Here is a 20,983-nt window from a genome sequence, read left to right as displayed (position 1 = left end):
ATACTTTTAATATTCAGTTTTCTTGGGTCCATAAGTGCTACATTCAGATCATTTTTAAAAAAAATCCTTGGGTAGGGCCAGGGATTTAGCTCAGTGGTTTCACCACCTGCTGTGCAAGTGCAAGGACCTGAGTTCGATCCCTGGTACCAAAAAAAAAAAATCCTTGGGTACAGATTCTTTTTCTTAAATGTATCATTATAATCCATATTTAATGGGCTTTAAGATATAAGCAGTTATATCAAAAATAGACTTTAAATCAAAAATTGTTACAAGAAACAAAGAAAGTCATCACATAATGATAAAAGGGTCAATTCAACAGGAATGTAGGGCAATTATAAATGCATCCAACGTCCAAGCACCGAAATATATAAAGCAAACATTGAGAAATCTGAGAGGAGAAACAGACAGCAGCGCATAGTAACAGAATGGACAGATAACCAGATGGCAAATCCAGGAACAGCAGGTCTGAGTAGCCTCAGGACCAGAGGCCCTAACACATCTCCTGGAACCATCCACTGGCAGTAGCAGGACACATACATGTCCATAGCACACATGACCGCCCCCGGATGGCCGCACGCGGTCACGGCCAAGTCTGGCAGAGGGGAGGACTGCACTCATTCCAAGAACCTTTTCTGGCTGCAGCACAGGAGAGCGGGGAATCGTAAGCAAAGGAGGGAGCTGCTCCGGCTGAGATGCTGCGAGGCTCCGCACACCAGTCAGACACCGGGGCAGCAGGCGCCCACGGTCTGGCCATGCGTGTCAGCCCTCTGCTTGGGACAGAGGCGTTGGAGCACGGGGCACGGTGCCACTGCTGCCAACTCTCCATGGAGTCCACTGAGACCAGGCTCAGTCCACGGAGCTCCTGCTCTGTGGCTCGCAGTGAGATGTTGTACAGAAGAGGGCAGGGGCCCGGTGGGAATACACTCAGGGTGCCAGGGTGCTCTGTCATCCATCCATAGCTCAAACAAATCTCAGCTGCTCCTGAAGGATCTGCACATGGGATGGGAAGTCTGGAGCCTGCGCCTTGCATCTGGGCATCAGGGCTCTTCCTGCTCAGTGACCAGCGGGCACCTGGGTGGCTCACACACCTTCAGGCAGGCCAAGGCAAATGCAGATTCCCCAATGAGGCTGACAAGGCCATCACAGTTGCTTCTGCTAGAGATGCACCAAGGTCTCCCCAGGAAGATCTTGGCTGGTTTCTAGGACCTTTCTAATGCCATCACCACAGATGGCTTCTGCTGACCATGACTGTGCTCCGCTGCCCATGTGATGGCCCCATGTGCACTCGTGGCAGCCAGTGTGGGTCACTGCCTCAGCAGCCTCCGTTCTGTCCTGGAGCACTGTACATACCCAGTGTCCCCCAGTGAGCAGTGTCTGGGCAGGGTCTGTGAGGACAGTATCACCGGGACACCCGTGAGCTGCAGGAGAAGCAGGGGACATGCCTGGGTGAGAGCATCACCGGCCAGTGGAAGATGCGTGGCTCCTCACCCAAGGGAGAGCACCCAGTCACTGCCCTGACTACGCAGCCAGCATTCAGGCTCTTCTGGACAAATACAACACCAGGACGCCCCCAGCGTGATTCCTGCCTTTCCACAGCTGTGAGGGAGACGCGTCAGGGACAGTCCCTGATACTGGCTGTGGAAACGGAGCCCGTGTCTCCGCGATGATAACCCAGGCTCTGTAGCACACAATGGAGCAGTGGCCTTTCACACTATTTTGCTGGGGAAGATGAAGGTTAGGGCTCAAGTCTTTTAAAAGAAACATACTTGATATTGTGGTTGGTTGGATTATTCATTAAAATGACTAGAAGGAAAGTTTTTAGCCAGAAATATGATTTTATTTGATAAGAAAAAATCTTGATGAAATTAGATATTTACATACCATCTCATAGTTTATTATATACAAAAAAGTAAAGATGTTCCAGTTAGAAATTTTTATTTTTCTAATAGGAAATGCATCAGCATCTTCAGAAAATAACTTTAGCACAATTACGGCCTAATGTTCATTCCTGTTGTTAAACTGATCAGGTTCATAATTTTAACTTGTAATTACATTCGTCATAATATGGCACTCAGTTTGCCACACTGGCTTGTAATTGCTTACTTACGTTTTTACTGAGAAGATTCACAAATATATAGAAATTAAACTACATGCTCCTGAACAACCAATGGATCAAGGAAGGCATCAAAAGGCAAAATGAGAATGTTTAAAGACAAAAGAGACAGAAATCCCACCTAAAAGGTATGAGCTGTAGCAGAAGCAGGACTAATGGGGAAGTTTATAGTGATAAGTGCCTATGTTAAAAAAGAAAGATATCAAATAAGCTGTCTGATATTGCACATCAAGGGAGTGGAAGAAAAAGGCTAAATTGCCAGAGTTAGCAGGAAGAAGGAAATTATAATAAAGACTAGAGCGACGTATAGCTCTGATCTGTAGATTAGATGATTGACTTTAGCAGTAGCACATTAAAAGATGATATGCCACCAGCGAGCAGGATTTATCCTTAGGCTGCAAGGGTGATTTCACATAGGCAGCTCGGTGAGTGTGATTCAGCATGTTAACGGAACGAGTGATGAAAACCATGACCATCTCAGCTGTTGCAGAGCACTTAAGAGCTCAGCACCACTCATGACACTAAGTCAGTGCCAGGGAGAAGCGCTTCTGTGTCGTGTGACGAACCTGCAGCTAGCTAATGTGTCCTCAGTGACGGAGCTGACGGTGGTTTCCGGATCTGGAACAAGGCCAGGTGCTCCCTCTGGAACCTTCATTCAGCGTCTTCATGGAAGTCCTGGCTGGAGGAGTGAGGCCAGGAAGAGCGTATCTGGCTTGGGAAGGGGGATGCAAACTGTCTCTTCTAGGGCCGGGGATTTAGCTCAGTGGTTTCACCACCTGCTGCGCAAACGCAAGGACCCGAGTTTGATCCCCGGTACCAAAAAACAAAAACAACCTGTCTCTTCTGAAGATGGCATTGTGTCACGTGGAGCAAACACTGGGGGCTCCAAGAAGCACTGTTAGAGCCGGTATGTGAGCGCTGCAGACTTGTAGCAAACGAGCAAGGTGGTGGGCATGGTGGTGACCGCACGCGTCTCCCAGTCTTCTCTGTGGAATGCTGCTGGCAGGCAGTGCTTCCTGTAGACTAAGACACTCGCCAGGACTTCCGGTTGGACTCGGGGCCCTGGGCCTTGGTAGTGCTGCGTCCTCCTGGGAGGTGTGGAGTGTGTCCTCGCAGCAGAGCCTCTGGGACTCAGTGGATAGAGCCGCCCGTCTCACTGCTCTCCCAGCCATGTCTGCTCAGAGGGCTCTGCTGGTTCTGTGGTGCTGCGGCTGGAGCTCAGGGCCCTGCACATGTGAGGCGCGAATCTGCCACTGCACTGCAGCGCCAGCCCGAGTACAGCATTCCTGTCGCATAGGGCTGGCTCTCCAGGCTGACTTCCGCAGAGTTTTAGTGGAAAGCACTCATCTAAACATACATGCCAAAAACCAGATGTATTGACCAGAAGAACTGAGCAGAGTCCAAAGTGAACCATCCACTCGCTGACAATTTTTGACACAGTTGCCAGAAACACACAGTAGGAACAGGACAGTCTCTTCAATAAAGGGTGCTGGAAAAACTGATGTCCACACACAGGAAAACGACATGGGCCTCTGTCTCTCACCATATTAAAAAATCAATTGGAAATAGGTGAAGAGGGGGCCGGGGATTTAGCTCAGTGCCTGCCTCGAAAGCACAAGGCCCCGAGTTTGATCCCCGGTACCAAAAAAAAAAAAAAAAAAAAAAATAGGTGAAGAACATAAGATCAACACCTGAAGTGAAAACTGCTAGAGGAATCTAGGGGACAAGCTGTATGACCTTGTCTAGCAGTGATTTCCTGCCTTTGACCCCAAAGCTGAAGTGTTATGGTTGGGGTCTGGCTGTGCCCCCAAAGCCTCAACCGGTCAGAGGTGGCGGAATCTGGAATGTGTGATGCTGGGATTAGGGGTGTGATTACTAGTCTGAGTGAGTGAGTCGTTGTCACCGCCCTACTCCCGGTGGTCTGGATGGGATGCAAGAGGCAGAAAGACACGGTGAAGCTCCCTTGCTGCCTCGCTGCCTTGTGCGCGCCATGTCGTTTCCCCTCTACGACGCCTGTTTGCCATCCCTGACTTGGAGCCGGCCGACTGTGGACTGAACCTCTACGAACTGTGAGCAAATAACCCTTCCCTCCAACTCTGAGTGTTGGGTATTTTGTCTCAGCAATGATAGAGAAGTAACTAACACATCAGGCAGCAAAACCATTAATAAGTGGATGACATCAGACTGAGAAGCTGCATGGGACGGGACAGCAGAGTGGAGGGCACCCGTGGCACGGGAGGAACACATTCAGGGCTGCCGGGGCTCCCCTCCATGCACGCACGGACCGACCAGCTCGCCCGAAGGGGACCAGACAGTCCAGGTGAAAGACAGCGAGGACCTGAGCCAGCATTTCGCCGAAGATGTAAAGATGTCCAGCATCACTAGTCCCAGGGCGCGTTGATCGCATTGCCCGCCGGTGGCTGTGGTCCAGAGATGAGGGTGACAGGTGCTGGGGGAGAGATGGGAAAGGAAGCCCGGCACCATCGGAGGAGTGTGAGTCAGTACGGCTGCCGTGGAGACCAGTACGGTTAGGCTTCAGAGCCCAAGCCTGTGTTCTGTCTGGGGGATCAGCACCAGCTTACAAAGCCCCCCTTTGGTACTGGGGATTGAAGCCAGGGAGCTACATCTCCGGCTGTTTTTAAAAGTTTTCTTATGAGATGGGGATCTGGCCATGCAGCCCAGACTGGCCTCGAGCTCACTGTCCTCCTGCCTCAGCCTCCTCAGCGAGATTACAGGTGTGTGCCATGCACCTGGCCACATAGCACCTTGCGCTGTTGCTTCACGTGGCCAAGTGATTTATTTCACCTCTCATACTAGAATGAACAGGTATCCCTTTGTGGGTTCTTTGGTACCATGTTTTTGGACCCTTGTTATTTACTCATGTGGTGGTTCTGCTGCTTCCAGCGGCCTTGTGGAAGGTCAGTGCTTAGTCCCAGCCAGCGCCCCACGTGCAGGTGGGCTGTGTGCACCCCCTGGAGGAGGCACCTGTTGGGTCCTGTGAGCCGTGTTCAGACGTGAGGGCAGTGCTGCTGCCCGGGCGTCCATGGTTAGTAAGCCAGCTGCACAGCTGGGAGAGGTCTCCAGGCAGAGATGCACTCAGACAGGTTATGTGCTGATCGCGTCTGGAGGCTCCAGGAGCCTAACCCTGAGCTCCACCAGGAGCAGTGGCTCAGTGTTCCACACTGCAGTGCTCGCAGCAGCTGAACTCTTGTGGACAAGTGTTCCGTGTTCATGGAGTGCCACGTGCAGCACTCTGTCATACAGACTGCGGTCACGGTCGCCTTTGCCTCTCAGCTTCCTTCTGTCGCACAGGCATCCTGTACTTCTGCGGGAGTTAAGGGTATTTTAGCAGGGTAGTGAACACCTTGAAGTAACTCCAATGTGTTTAAAAGACGAGATTCACAGTTTTCTTCTTTCTAGTTTTTATAGTCCCTTATAACAACATATAAAATATTTTTATTGTTATTGTTTATAAATCATTTATTAATATCAATTAAGTTAATTGATAAGTTCAATTTTGGACTCCAGATGAAACTGTCTTCCAAATTAACTCTTATTTTATCAGTCAGTAGTGCTCTCAGCTCTGTGAGGAGCCTTCTCTTTTGCATCCATTCAACTCTGTCATTATGGTATGCAAGGGGCCATAGGCAATATATAAAGGAATAATTGTGGCTCTGTTTCAATAAAACTTTATTTATAAAAGCAGGCTGAGCACCGTATTTGTCCTGCAGCCTGTAGTTTGCTGATCCTTGATTTAATACCATGCTGGCTGTTAATTATGACACTACTAATCATATTAGAGAAATATTATCTAGTTGAGTTTGCTAGATGACTCATAAGCCAGTGAAACAACAAAAATTTTCCCTGTAACTGTCCTCCTCTGTGGTGGTCCTGATAGTTCTGATAAAAGCACACAGAAAACATGTATTAGACGCTATGCACCATGCCAACCACTTTATGTGCATTTTCTCAGTGTAGCCCGCTGAGGCAGCTACCGTGAAAGTTATCTCATTTTTTAGGGACAGAAACCAAGGGTTGGAGAGGCGAAGAACTGACCCAGGGCCACAGAACTGGGAAGTGGTACCACCCGGCCCAGGATGCTGCTTCTCCCCACCCTGGGACAGCTGTGCCCGCGAAGTCAGCGTGCAGGAGTGGCTTGGCCTCTCCTCTGGGGTTTTACTGGTTTGGGGATGGGGATCTGAGTGTGGGAAGTCCATCACCAGCATGGTTAAGTTTTCCCGAAGGAAAGCATTCTGTTAGTTCAGCGGTAAGGAGCTGGGCCAGTGTGGGTTTTAGCAGACTAAGGAGTTTCAGCAGTCGGAGCCGGGAGCCCACTGCCCTGAGCTTGCTGCTTTCCTCCTGCTGGGCGGGCGGGCGGTCTCTCTCCACCTGACACCTGGGGTGTCTCGCTCGCTCAGCCTCCTCTTTTCACTGCCCCAAGCAGAGGCCTAGAAAGCCTCGGTCTGGGGCCGAGCCCCTGTGTGGCTCAGGCAGAGCCCAGCCCCTCGGGGCGTAGGTTAATCGGCCAGCAGCAGTAATGCTGCTGTGCTTCCCGTTGCCCTCTGCAGCCTCCGGGTGGAGCGCGTGGCGTGAGCGGAGACCTTGGCCTGGAATAGCGTGAGGTGAGGCCGTTGTGAGCCTTGAAAGAGCGCCCGGTTTCGGGTGGAGACATGCCCTTGGCTATCACCGCCCCAGCACTGCCTGCCTTCTCCGTTCTCATGCCATCGGCAGATACCTTTTCAAAGCGGAAAGCGACAGCGCTCCTGCTAAGCGGGCCCTCCAAGGCTCGAAGGCTGCTGTGGCACAGCTGCCTGCCTGTGGCAGGGACCGCTGGGTGGGAAAGCACTCCCCGGGAAGCCGTCGCTGGCCCGCACCTCTGGGAAAGAAGGTCGCAGACAGAGGGAAGATGAGGCGATTTGAGACACCGCGTTTTTGCCCTGATGAGAAGAGGGGAAGCAGAGGAAGAGCTGAATAAAACAGGCCGGGGCCAGACTAAAGCAAACGGCGGTGGGAGGCACGGGCCGTTCCCCGTGGGCTGTGAGGAGATGCGAGCCGTTGCCTGACAGGTTGCTCTTCTGCCTTCCAGCCTTCTCCTGTGCCGCCGGAGAGTACCTGGAGATGCGGAACCAGGTGTGCAGCAAGTGCGCCGAGGGCTCCTACTCCCTGGGCAGCGGCATCAAGTTTGAGGAGTGGGACGAGCTGCCGGCAGGGTTCTCCACCGTGGCGACCTTCCTGGACACGGGGCTGGGGCCCCCGGGCAGCAGGCCGGACAGCTGCAGCAAGTGAGTGAGACCCGGGAGCGCTGGCTGGGGCTTGTCCTTGAGAGGGGGTGAGGACGACCCTGGTCCTGCCCGGACCGCGGAGGAGCCAACTCCAAGAGGCGCGCTTGGGGGCCGGCTTCACAGATGATGCGGCTGAGTTTTCCTGGGGCTCAGGTAGCGGCCCCAGGGTATAAGAGATGCTGCATGCAGAATTGCAGTGAGGCTATCAGAGAAACGAATTCATTTCCCCGTAATATATTTATAACTATGCTGGGGTCAGTGGTGTTTCTGCTAAGCTTTCTTCATCTTCCAATGGATAATTTCAGATTCTTTTCCTTGAAAGGAAGGGTGGATCAGCCCCCTGGATCTGATGACTCCTGCGAGAGAGTGGTTGGACCCAGAGGAAAGCCTTTGCTTAGTTCCCGGGGAATTGCTAGCCTTGCCTTGGCAGCATTGCAGGGCTGTTGAACTGTGTGAAAAAGCAAGTGAGTGCTTATCTTTGGGCTGCCGCTTCCTGTTCCCCTGTGTTGGCTGCCTTCTCCTTTCGTGTGGTCGCAGGGAAGAGGGTTAGACCCCAGGCCCTCCGCTGCCTCCTGACAGGAGTGCCCTCTCAGGGACCCGCGTTTCCACTGAGAGCCGAGGGTGCCGGGAACACCCCTCTGGGTGGAAAGCTCTGCCTCCCCTGCTTTCCTGCCTCTCCCTCAGCCAGCCTCCTCCTCTTCTGCCAGGTGTCCCTGCCAGGTGTCTGTGCTGCCCTGCTGATTTCCGGATGTTTTCTTCCTTATGACAGAGCCCGAGACCCAGTAGCCTACACGGGAAAGAGCTTTTAGTATCACAGTTCCGCGGTTCTGAGAGCAGGGTGCTGGCCTCTGCCTTGCTGCCAGTGAGGGCTGCACACAGCGCCAGGCACGGATGGGAGGATGGAGAGAAAGTGCAGCCTGGCCGTGCTAGAGGGAGGGGAAAACTCCATCCCCAAGGCTCAGCTCCCACGGCCTGCAGCTCTCGAGGGCCTCGACCTCTTGGTGCTCTCTCAGAGCTCTCAGGACTCTCTGCTCTCTCAGTGCTCTCAGTGCTCTCAGTGCTCTCAGTGCTCTCTCAGTACTTTCAGTGTTCTAAGTACCCTATCAGTACTCTCAGTGCTCTCAGTGCTCCCTCAGTTCTCAGTACTCTCAGTGTTTTAAGTACTCTGTCAGTACTATCAGTGCTCTCAGAGCTCTCTCAGTGCATACCCACTGTGTGCTCTACATTACTCGTTGAAGTCAGGCACTACTAGGAAATGTGAGACTGTGATCTTTGTTCTGGTGGACAGGAGATGCAGATGTGGCTTCTTTTTTTACCTAGAATAGCTGATTCCCCAAGGAAATTCAGTGACCAGCAAAAGTTAACCTAGTATCATTTTCTCACTGTGAGTTTCAGTCTGATTTTATTTTCTGTATTTCTGTCTTCTTTTTTTCTACCCCCCGACCTCATGTTCTCTTCTCTTAAACTGGTTGGGTCACACAGCAGATATAATCACGGAGCCAAAAGAGCTCCTTCTGTGTTACGGACATGAGTACTTGTGTATGATGTGTGCTTTTCCTCTGCATGCACACGTGTATGTCCATGTGTGTGACTTTCTCCAGATCTGTGGTTTTTGTCTTATGCCCTTCCCTTCTTCTGGCCGCCTCTTTTCTCTCTTTCTCTCCTCCTCTCCTCTCCCCTCCCTCCTTTCCACAGTTCAGGGGATTAAACAGAGGCAGCCTTCTCACTGAATTACATCCCCAGTCCTTTTCTTTTTTTTTTTTCCATTAAGTTTATCGATATATATTTTAGATATAAAACAGTCACATTCATCATTGGGATCTTGTACCATTACATGAGTATCTTGGTTCTTATTTTTTTTCCCTTCCCCTGCCCTCCCTTCACCCCCTCCACCCTTCCCCACTTGCAAATACTTTGTTTCCATTTTTTTCCTTTTCTCATATTTTTTCTTTTCCCTTCTTTCCTTTCCCTTGCCCCTCCCACTTCCCTGGCTCCTTTAGACCTTTTCTTCCTGTTACACAATATCAATTATACATTGTTTTGGTTACAATATCAAAATTTAGAGGACATTCTCACAAATTTTACAGATTTTAAAAGGATATAGAAAGCATATTTCAAAAATCCTTTTTGAAATAAATTTGACAACTTCTAAGAAGTACCTTGGAAGACAAATTAATGAAACTAACTCCGGAGGAAATATAAAATTTAAATAGCACCTATCAAAGAAAGTATATTCCTAGCTTGAAAACCTTACCTGTATGACAACAGCAGGCTCATATACATTTTAACTAATGAATTATATCAAACATTTAAAGCAGAAAAATGAAGGAACACTTCTCCCCTCATTTTAGGAAATCAACATTGTGCTAATACTAAAACTGGATAAAGATAATAGAAGAAAAAAGTATGAACATAGATAGAAATTTGTTTAACAAAGCAAACTATTAGAAGTCAGATCTGGCAGTATGTAGAAAGTGGTTTTATTATAGGGATGGCAGTGTTGGTTCAGCATTGGAAGATCCACCCCCAAATGTAGTCATTTTAACAGAGGAAAGGAAAAAGCCATATGATCCTGTCAGTAGTTGGAGAAAAAGTATTGGACTAAATTCTACAGCTGTTCATGGTGAAAGCTATCAGGACTAGAAGTAGAACAGAACCTTCTCAACAGATTAAAGACATGTACTCCATACTTCCAGTGAGAATGCCTTATATGAATGGAAAAGATACAGTGCTTTCTCCTTAAGGTGGGGAACAAGGGCAGATATGCTTACTCTTTATCTGTCCATTAAACTTTGAAACTAGGCCCAAACCAAAATAGTCTGGGAATAAAAAGACACAATTAGCATAGGATTGGCAAGGCAGAAGCAAAATCTTTATATGTAGATGAAATGATCATCTACAGAGAAAATACTAAGAAATCTCTAGGAGCCCCTAGAACTTGTTTTTGAATTTAGCAGGATTAGAAAACACAAGGTATATATTAAAATTCAGGTCTATGTATACTTGCTATAACTGAAGAATTCGATATTGAAATTTGAAAGTTATGTAGGAGTACAAAGGACCTAGAAAAGTAAAAAGAAAAGAAAAAGAAAAAAAAACAGTGTTGGAAGACATGTAGTACCTAATTTTAAAGACTTCCTCTAAAACTTCAGTAATCAAGGCAGTGTTGGCCTAAGGAAAGACATGTAGATCATTGGAATAAAACAGAATCTATAAATAGAACCACACAAATATAGTCCACTGAGTTTTGAAAGATTGTTTAACATTAATATTTTATAGAACATAAACTCAAGAGCAGAGGAAAAGATAGTGTTTTCAGCAAATAGTACTAGAACGCCTGTTATCCGTATGTAAAAAATTCACCTCAACCTGCTATTTCCATACATAAAAATAACTTGAAAGGATCTGTGAACCTAAATATGAACGACTAAAACTATAAAACTTTAAGAAGAAATTATAAGGGAAAATGTTCATGAATTTAGGGTAGGCAAGAATTTCCTAGGATACAAAAAACATGATGTATAAAAAAAGAAAATTGATAAATGAAATTCCATCAAAATTTAGAACTTTAAATGACATCATTAAGAAAATGAAAAGTAGTCTTTACACAGACCATATTTATAGTACATATAACCTATGGCCAGAATATATGAAGAACTCTTACAGCTCATTAATAGATAACCCATTTAAAAAGTAGACACAAGAAGATGATAAATAGCCAGTCCAGCACAAGAAAAGGTGTGCAACACTAGAATCAGAAAAATACTAATCAGTACAGTAACAAGATTGAATTATACACTCATTAGGGAGATGAGGTTAAAAGTTTTAAAAGAACAGATGTCAGTTTAGGTGTGAACCAGTTAGAACTTTTGAATACTGCTAATGTGAATTTAAAATGATTAAACCACTTTGGAAAGCAATATAGAAATTACTTGTATTACTGTTAAGAACCAACAGTTCTCTTCTTAAGTTTTTACTTAAGAGGAATGAAAACACATGTTCACAATAGATTTGTACATACAAGTTGACTATCCCTTATCTGAAATTCAGATTTTGGTTTGAAATCCACTTGATCTGCAAAGAGGATAGCTACTCTTGCATTTTTTCAGATTCCTGTCACATGGAGTATTGTTTTCCACCCTTTAACTTTCAGTCTATGAGTTTCTTTTTGAATTAAGTGTTTCTCGAATGCAGTATATTGTTGGATCTTGCGTCTTAACCCATTCTACCAGTCTATTTCTTTTGATTGGTGAATTGATACCATTAACATTAATGGTTATAACTAATATGTACTGACTTATCATTGCCATGACTTTTTCTTTTTGTTGGATTCTCCCTCTTTGCATTTAATTTCTTGTTGCGCCCTGCAGATTCATTCTGCTGGGCTTCCTAGGGTTGTGATCCTCATTGTCTTTTCCTAGGATATTTTCTAAAATTTTTTGGAGTGCTGGTTTGGTATTCATGAAGTTCCTGAGGTGCTCTTTATCATCAAAGTATCTTATTTCTCCATCCATTTTGAAAGATAGTTTTGCAGGGTACATCAGTCTGGGTTGGAGGCTGTTTTCCTTTAGGGCTTGAAATACATCACTCCAAGCTCTTCTTGCCTTGAGGGTTTCCACTGAGAAGTCTGCTGTGATTCTGATGGGCTTTCCTTTGTATGTGATTTGTTTCTTTTCTCTCACTGCTTGTAGAATTTTGTTCTTCTGTTGGATTTCTGGAATCCTAACTATTATATGCCTATGTGTAGATTTTTTTTTGATCAAGGCTAGCTGGAGTCCTATATGCCTCACTTATCTGTATGTCAAGTTCTTTTCCCCTCCTTGGGAAGTTTTCTGCCATCACTTCTGTGAAGAGTTTTTTTATGTCATCTGCACTCTCTCCTCTTTCTTCATTGACTCCAATCAGTCTTATGTTATTCTTCTTTGCATCGTCTAGCAGCTGCTGGATTGATTTCTCGTGGATCCTTATAATTTTAAACCAATTTTTCTTTTCCTGGTCACTGATTGCAATCTTATCTTCTATATCTGACATTCTGTCCTCACATTGGCTCATTTTGCTGTGTAAGCTTTCAATGGAGTTTTTAATCTCCTGGAAATCTGTTTGTATCTGTTTTATGGATTCCATTTGTTTCCTATGTTGGGATTCCATCACGTTCCTCAGCTCCTTTATTTTTTTATCTGTGTCCTCTCTAGATTTATTAATCATGTCTTGCACTATGGGCACAATCTCTGCTGTTATGTGAGAAATTATTTCTGATTTCATTTTTCCCAGATCCTCTTTTGTTGCCAGTTCAGGGAGTCCAGGTGGTTGAGTATCAGATTGTTCCATCTCGTTTCCCTTTGGGGTTGCTGTAGGTGATCTGGAAGTCTGGTTTTGAGGCTTTTTTATGTGTCTTCTCATTTTGATGGGGGGAGGGGCAGGTTCACCTCCCCTGTGCTGTGAGCAGTACTATGATGGCCCGGGAGCCTCCTCCCCCACAGTCCTTTTCTGAAATTATTTTAATTTTGAGATAGGATCTCACTAAGCCATCAAGTTGCCCACCTAGGCTCAAACTTATGATCTTCCTGCCTAAGTCTCCCAGAGTGCTGGGAGTATAGGTGTGCAGTACCATCCCTGCTTGCCTGTTTATTTTTTTAAGGATGTTCTTTGATAACCAGAAATTTAAACCTTAAAAAAGTAAAATTCACCAATCATTTTCTGTCATGGTTAACATTTTTTAATGTCTTAGGATATCTCTGCTACCCCTGGGTTGTAAAGTCTAGAAATGGCAATGTGTATTCTAGCTGTAGTGTAGAGACATTGTGCTTTTATGTAATGTTAAATTCTGTACCAGTGTAGGTACATTTACATACACCCTTATCTTTTGATATTGTCATATATTTAGAAACATGTCATAAACACTGAAAGTGATGATACTATTTTTTAAATAATCAGTTGTTTAAAAATAGCCTTAACAGGGCTGGGGATTTAGCTCAGTGGTTTTGCCACTTGCTGCGCAAGTGCAAGGACTGAGCTCGATCCCCGGTACTAAAAAAAAAAATCGTAACAAAATCTAGGAACTTAAAAACTAACTCCATCATTCAGAAGAGTTTCAGTTCTTCCATGCCATCACTTCTGGAACAAGCTCAGAGATAAAGAAACGTAACTTATCTATGTTGATCTCCTCATCATTGGCACTGCCTTGCTTTCCATTTATTTGCAGTGTGTGTGCACATAAAAGTCTGGGTGTTGTTTCAAAGAATACTTCTACTCAAGGCCATGAGCAGCAGTGGTCCTGCTGTTGGTGACCAAAGTTTTGATCAAAATAGCAGTTTCCCAGCAAGCGGGTCCCATAGCCTTCTGAGATCAGTCACGTGCCTTGAAAGATAAGCCTTCTCTCAGTGGGGGAGCTCACCTTTGAGCTGCCGGGGCCGGGGCTCTGCAGCTCTGCGTGGCCTGTAGAGCTGCTCTGAGTCTGTTCCAGTGCCGGACCAGAGGTGGTCTCTGGATGCGTGGATGCTGACACAGAGCCTGCCTGCTGCTGTTTCCACAGCTCTTCCTGGATCCCTCGTGGGAACTACATCGAGTCCAACCGCGACGACTGCACAGTATCGCTGATCTATGCCGTGCATCTGAAGAAGTCCGGTTATGTCTTCTTTGAGTACCAGTATGTCGACAACAACATCTTCTTTGAGTTCTTTGTAAGGCTTCTTACGTTCTTGATGTTCTTTTTAAGGGACATTCATGTAAATTTCCCTTAATCCATCATTCCATTCCACTTGATCCTCAATTACTGTTGTGTTAACTGAACCCTTGGTATTGAAATGAGTTAATTTTCTGTAGTGTTTGTCTTCTAGTTGTCCACACTGTCTCTGGTGTTCCACCTGGTGCTATGCCCATTAGACTATCTTTTGCTTTAGAGCACATATGACTGGTACTTTCCCTAAGATTCATTTGTCCTTAATGTTTTATGGATGTAAATGCTATTTGATTAAAAATACTTTTGTCCATTTTAGTTTTTATTTAAAATGTTTCTTTCTTGGCAATTCAAAGAGAAAACATTTTTTTACTGACTAGAATTTTTTAAGTGTATTCACGGGCAATTATTTTAAGAGAAGTGGCTGCATGCTTCTGTTTCTGTGAAGTTCATAAAGTCTAAAGGAATCAGTGGAGAGGTAGTTGATGTTTCTGGAATGATTAAATAGCATTACAGCATAATACAGGATTCAATAGCAGACCTTCAGAATAACCACTGAATGTATCTAATTAGTCTGTGTAAACTCTTAAGTTGAGCAAATATTTACTGCTGCAGTGGCTGCAGGGCTTCACAATGTTTTCAGATTGATTTCTTACACTAAACACTGTGTTGTGCTGACAGATGGGAAATATCTTGAAAAATGTTTCTGTGGCCCAGATTTTAGGAACAAATGTACTAACTTTTCTAAAGCAAATTTATACTCGGTAATGAGAATGTCTAAATCAAAAGTTTAGTGGCGAAAGGTATTTTCTATAAAATATGAGCCTTGGACTTGAAGTTCAGAGATTCTGGGTCTGGCCCCAACTTGTTGGTTGTGTGCTGTTGAGCAATGAAGCTAAACTTCCTGTTCTGGCATTCCCCTGCTGTAAAGTAGCCAGGAGAAGACGTTTTAAGGAGCCTCTTAGCACTAATGTCCTGCGATGAGTTTGAGATATTGAGCAACATGCAGTCATATTTACTTTTTAAGCTACATTTTATTTGCATAACACTTCTCAGAATGAACAATCCTCTAGTCGTTGGGACATTTCAACAGTATTGTTAAAACTAAAGTAGCAAGCCAGCTATTTGATTGTTAGCATAAGTGTTTATTTAGCTTTTGCCCAATAAGTGCCATGAGAGCTGATGTTTCTTTACTTCCTTTCCGGGTGCCTCTGTGCTTCTGTATGTAGTCTGAAAAGGGCTGGCACATTCTGCTCCTTCTTTTGCTGAAATTTCAGCTTTATAGGTTGTAGTTACTGGCTCAGGGCCAGCACTTTGCAGTTGCTGTCCTGGTGGTTAACAGAAGGGAAATATGTGAAGGCTAAGAAATGTAGTTGTGCTCTGAGAATTAAATGTGAGCATTAATTTAGAGCAATATTTAGTCTCAGAACTGTGTGGACTTCTATTCATCCATACTGTTTTTTAAAAAATGGTGAAACTGAAACTTAGATTAAGTGCTTGGACCAAGATTCTACCTGCTTTGTTTCAGAATGGGGAGCAGACCCAGGTCTCCAGAATGCTGGGGTGGGGGCACTGAGACTCAGGCTGTGGAAATGCCCTCTGCTGTCCGCACACCAGAGATGTGCTCAGGGCCATATCGTCCCTCAGCCGGCTCAGCACTGACACTGAGATGGTCATTGTACTTGGAAAATAAGTAGGACCCAAGTTGAGTTGCAGTAAATTTCCTCAGAAGTGGATATTCTCTGGTGTCTGGATGCCAAAGGACCCATTTCCGGTTAGGACGTGTGTAGGAAGTGCCCTCACAGAGCACAGTTCGTGTTTGTAAAGTGGCCAGTGGTGCGGAAGGCAGCAGAAGGGTGTGGGGAGGAGAGGCTGTTCCCTCCGGCAGTGAACTTTACTCTGTCGCTGACACTTGGCACAACTGGAAAGATAACTGCACTTTTTAGTCTTTCTGTTCTTTGAAAAGTAGAAATCTTAGAAAGGTATCATCTTAACCCCTCTCCACTTTGGGAGAGTTGTTGGGAAATTAGAAGGTGGCTGATGCTCAGGATATCTGTACTCATTTGAAATGGCACACCAAATGATTAACGTTGATCCACAAATAAAAAATCGGCACTTTGATTTTGGCCACAGCCACTTACCTGCACATTTGGGTTAAGCCCTCAGGAATTGGTGCAAAGCCCTCTTTATTAACTAAAAATTTTGCTGCCACAAAAATAAAAATTACCCTTGTTTATTTTTACACTATTGGACTTGTGTGGTGAATGGAAGCCGTTAAAACATCCAGGTAAGTTGGGTAGGTTTCTGTGACGACTTTCAGTGATAGCTGTCCTCTCTCCTTACTGGGCTGCCTTTTGACACAACAAGAAGATGGTTTGCTTGGGATCTCTTACACATGTGCAGCGGCCACTTGGGTTGAGGCCTTGGTGTGCAGCTTGTTGAGAATTACTCATGGCCATTGTTTAGGACGCATCGAAAGGCACCCTTGCATGCTGTAAGGCACAGAGTTTAATGAAAGCTCTTGTTTCAGAAGCTTCGCTGAGAGCTGTGTTTGACCCGCAGATTCAGAACGATCAGTGCCAGGAGATGGATTCCACCACTGACAAGTGGGTGAAGCTCACGGACAGCGGGGAGTGGGGCTCTCATTCCGTGAGTCTCCCTTTCTTATGCTTCTCCTTTCTCTTCCTAACATTTTCCAAGCATACATTTTAAGAGAAGAAAAAGGGCAACATTTTCTATTAATCGAGAGATTCTCCACTGAAGGAGGAAGTTTCCCCTAAGTTTCATGAACTCAGATTCTTACTTTTAGATTTTTTTAAATACCTTTTCCTTCCCCTCAGATTCCTTCTCTTTCCTTTCCCTCCACACCCCAGCCTTCCTCCCTCATGGTACTGTAGGGGCATCGACAAGACAGAGGCTGTTCAGACCTGCCACGCAGGTTCACACAGAGTGTGTGCGTTTACAGATGTGCCTGTCACAGGGATGGGCGGGGCCTCTTGTCACTGGGAAGACTTTTTAGTTCTTTCCATATGACTTTTTCTGCAGTGTCCAAAGAGTGATTTTCAAGCTTGTTTTGTCGAGTCCTGGTCTCCACTGTCGGACGGCTCAGTTCTCACAGAATTCACCCGTTTAGACCCTGACCTGCTCTCCATGTGTTTGCCACCCATTGGTCAAAACCCTGCCTCTCTGGTCACATCAAGCCCAGCAGCCCTGCTTCTTCATAGGGCAGCTCTTCGGGCTCGAAGCCAGGATTGTCAGATAATGGGGTCCCGCGAACCTGTTGTCATCTGTGGCACTGTTCCTTTGGAGGAAGATGCAGATTTAAAACCCAGCTCTGCCACACAGTTGTGATTCTCTAGTGATTTGCTTGGTCTTTCTGCACTGATGTTTGCGTCCGTGGGAATGTGTTTCTCTTGCTGGGTTACGTGGGAAGTGTTTGGGAAGGCCTGGTGTGGTGCCCGCAGCGTGGCCTAGTTCCGACCCGGTGAATGTACTCTCCTCGGCTCTGCTGGAGCAGGCCTCGCACGGAGGGAGAATGCAGTGCACGCTTTCGGAGGTCTTGTTTCGTCTGTGTGCTTGAGGCTGATATCAGCACCATTTGAGGTCCCTCACCCAGGCCCTGGCTAGGTGTCTGCAAGCGTGAGGAGCCGCTGCCCACAAACCATCCCACTTGAGGACTCTGCCAGGGGCAGTGCTGAGGGCACCGCTTCTGTGGGTCTCTGGCAGGGGCAGTTGCCAGGCAGGTTTTAACTTTCGACAGCTTGAGTTTGATCAGGCAGAGCCTGCAGAGCAGGTGGCAGCGGAGTTCTTGAGTTGGTCCCCTTGCCACATCAGCGTACGTTGGTTGGATTGTGAGTAGCAGAGGGCTCCTCCGGCAGAGGGCGCAGTGCTGGGCATGCTGCTGGAGCCTGAGGTTGCATGGCTGTAGGAGCAGCGCTGTGTTCTCTGTGGCTGTCAAGTGACTTTTAGGAAAAGCCCTATTAGCGACAGCACGCGAGTCCGGGCATTTCACACTGGAAGGTTCTGTGTGGCTCGCGGTCTGGAAGTGCAGGGCCTGGTGAGGCTGGTGGAGGGCCGTCGCCTGGGGGAGCATGAGAGTGACCACTGTGACACGAGGCCTGCAGGAGATCACTGTCTCCACAGACCCAGTAGCCTTCCTCAGCGGGCCGGATTCCCGCCAGCCCTGCCTCCGGAGAGCCCGGCCAGCCTATTTAGGGCCACAGGCCAAGCTTCCGGGGCGTGAACTGCAGGGGGGCCCCTCTGGCCCGTCCAGGCCACAGCAGGGACATTGCGGTCTGTGGACACAGGGCAGCGGAGTGCGGCAGCCTTCACACGAGGCCCTTCAGTACAGAGCGGGCTCCTGCAAGTGTTTTGCGTCCTTCTGTCTGTCTGCCCAGCCTCGAAGGCTCCCTCCTCCTTTCTTACGCCCTCGTGTGGATTGCCAGACTATTCTTTATGGAAATGTTGCACTCAGCAGAGCTTAGGTTAGGGTTGACAGGAGACTTAAATGTCGTGGTTCTAAATCCATAATTTTTAATTATAATGTGCAGGAAAACGCATGAGAATAGCTTCTGGGAGTGGCTGGAAACGGCAAGGCCTCCTCAGGGGGTTCTTGTCTGTCTTTCCCCAGGTGATGCTGAAGCCGGGCACAAACATCCTCTACTGGAGGACCACGGGTATCCTCATGGGCACCAAGGCCATCAAGCCCGTGCTGGTGAAGAACATCACGATCGAAGGTCAGCAGTGCAGTCACAGTCCTGTCCAGCTCTATGTGGGGAGGTATTTATGAGCGTGTGGCTTGCCTGGGTTGTGGGTTATGGACCAGAAGCAGTATACGAGGGAGCCTACAGGTCCAGAGACCTGGCTTCATTTCCGGCAGGTTCATTGTTTGTTTCCTTTTCCTTATCCCCGTGAACTGAGTTATTTAATCTGTGTAAAGAAGTGAGCGCAGTGATAGCTTTAGATGTCTAAAGTGAAGGTTTCTGTGTTAGGTGGGGCCTGTTTTACATTCATGAAGTGTGCGTGGTGCCAGGCGTCAGCAGTACGTTAAGTGTTTGCTGGGCCTGTGGTGTTTAATTTGGTGCATATCGTAGCAGGCGCTCTTACTGCTGCATTAACGGGCGAAGGCTTTATCCCGTGAACATCTCTCTCGCCTCTGCCTACAAGTGAGTTGCTTGCTGACATGGGGTTCTCCCTCGCACGCCCTCTTTCCATGTGCACACAGGGGTGGCGTACACCTCCAAGTGCTTCCCCTGCAAGCCTGGCACATTCAGCAACAAGCCAGGCTCCTTCTCCTGCCAGCCGTGTCCCAGGAACACCTACTCGGAGAAGGGCGCCACGGAGTGCGTGAGGTGCGACCAGGACTCCCAGTTTTCAGGTAGGTGGTGCAGTGGCGCCTTGTGCAGGGTTTGAGTGCTCGTGCGCCAGGAGAAGTGTGGGCGCGGGGCGGGGCGGTCACTGAGGTGCTGGGGACTGTGAGCCTGGCTTGTCCCTTCCTGGCGGCCCCCACCATGAACACGCTCCACTTTCGGACACTTTGTTGCCGTGGAGGTGTACTGAGAGTTTTAATTTCTTCCCAATTTCCAGTGTTTGCTGGTCAAGGAAGAAAGGTCATGTTTTCTGGGAAAAACTGATACACTCATGGAAACACTGTTGAGGGAGAATAGAAATGCAGGCCTTTGGTCGGTTATTTTTACTTTGCCGCTTGCCTTCTGATTTGATTTTGGCCCTTTGCTGGAGCCGCAGAGGCAGTGGCCTGTTTCTGAGATGCTGTTCTGCGTTGCAGAGGAAGGAGCCAGCGCGTGTGTGGAGCGCCCTGCCTGCACCACGAAGGACTATTTCCAGATCCACACGCCCTGCAACGAGGAAGGCAAGGTATCCGCGACGCTCGACCCCTCCGTCTATGCACGCCTGCCCAGTCTTCACGGTGTGCGCGGGAGAGCTTGTAAGGGGCAGGGGCTGAAGCTGCACCAGGTCCGACTTCCGGATCTGCTGCTGATTTGCACTGTTGGCAGATTGTTTGACATCTGTAAGCCTTGGCTTTGTCATCTGCGCAGTGGGTTGATAATCAGCTCAGCGAGGCTGCTGTGAGAATGTGCGGGATGCTGGGCGTGCGGTACCCAGCCCTCTGCCGGCAGGAGGGGCGCTCCAATAAGTGACTGCCGTGCTCAGTTATTTTTTCAGAAGCAGTAATCTCAGGAAGAGCACTGCTTTAGGTTTTGTACTGAGCTGAGGATGGAAATCTCTTTCTGCTTTGCTTCATTATTTGGTTACTGAGTTTCTAGCCATGAAAGTTGTGCAGCCTGGGCTAGTTATCACAGAGTACTGCATAACTGCATCAGAACATGTGAAGCGATTACCATGCAAATGACATCCAGCCAGCGGAAGGATGTATGCATGAGCCCCGGGGCTGACTCACCATTCTCTAACTAAAGAGTTTGCCCGCGCTGGCCTGTGTCACCGCAGAAAACCCGAAGTTAAAGTGGCTGTTACACTGCATTCCTTATATATACTTGCATCATTAAATAATGACATTTTTAACTTAGTTTGGAAATTCCAAACAGATATTAGTAAAATTAGGACTTAATTCTGCATCCCTGGGTTCTAATCTTTATTTTGATTTTATACAGTTATCAGTCATATGAAGGAATATTGTTTTGAATGCTTAAGATCAGGTGCATTGTAGTTTAAAGTAGTGAGCAATTTTAGTAAGTACAACTGTTATTTTAATAAGAAAAGTAACTCAAACTAACAGCTGTTAGCTGAAAAGGAGTTGTAAAATAAGGTCTCAGCCCAACAATAATGACCAAGTAAGGGCGCTTCTACTTAGAAAATATATGTGGGGAGGTATCACTAAATTGGGTTAAAAGTAATTTGATATTTTGTAGCTGGATATTTTTCAGCTAAACTCAT

At 47.0% G+C, this 20,983-nt stretch overlaps 1 protein-coding gene across 11 annotated transcripts in view; it reads left to right on the top strand.

The window, feature by feature from the left end:
- The window catches only part of Elapor2 (endosome-lysosome associated apoptosis and autophagy regulator family member 2), a 138,330-nt gene that overhangs the window by 73,990 nt on the left and 43,357 nt on the right, over positions 1–20,983 (top strand). For 8 of the 11 annotated variants that reach the window (XR_002393029.2, XM_021254009.2, XM_021254007.2 and 5 more), the window contains exons 3-8: positions 7,200–7,395; positions 13,928–14,075; positions 16,634–16,720; positions 18,702–18,807; positions 19,296–19,448; positions 19,857–19,945. Coding sequence is in view for 10 of the 11 variants with exons in the window: in XM_021254009.2 (XP_021109668.2) it covers positions 7,200–7,395; positions 13,928–14,075; positions 16,634–16,720; positions 18,702–18,807; positions 19,296–19,448; positions 19,857–19,945 (779 nt within the window). In the remaining variant the exon portion in view is untranslated. Of the gene's footprint in view, positions 1–7,199; positions 7,396–13,927; positions 14,076–16,601; positions 16,721–18,701; positions 18,808–19,295; positions 19,449–19,856; positions 19,946–20,983 lie in introns of those variants that run through there. The other 3 variants (XM_021254011.2, XM_087206765.1, XM_087206766.1) reach the window with 3 other exon arrangements.

Source organism: Heterocephalus glaber, unplaced genomic scaffold (assembly GCF_053883595.1).
Source record: "Heterocephalus glaber isolate CG9 unplaced genomic scaffold, H.glaber_assembly_v1.0 deba00000678, whole genome shotgun sequence".
NCBI lineage: Eukaryota > Metazoa > Chordata > Mammalia > Rodentia > Bathyergidae > Heterocephalus > Heterocephalus glaber.
The sequence above is the reverse complement of the archived record's forward strand: the minus strand, read 5'-3'. Positions and strand labels throughout refer to the sequence as shown.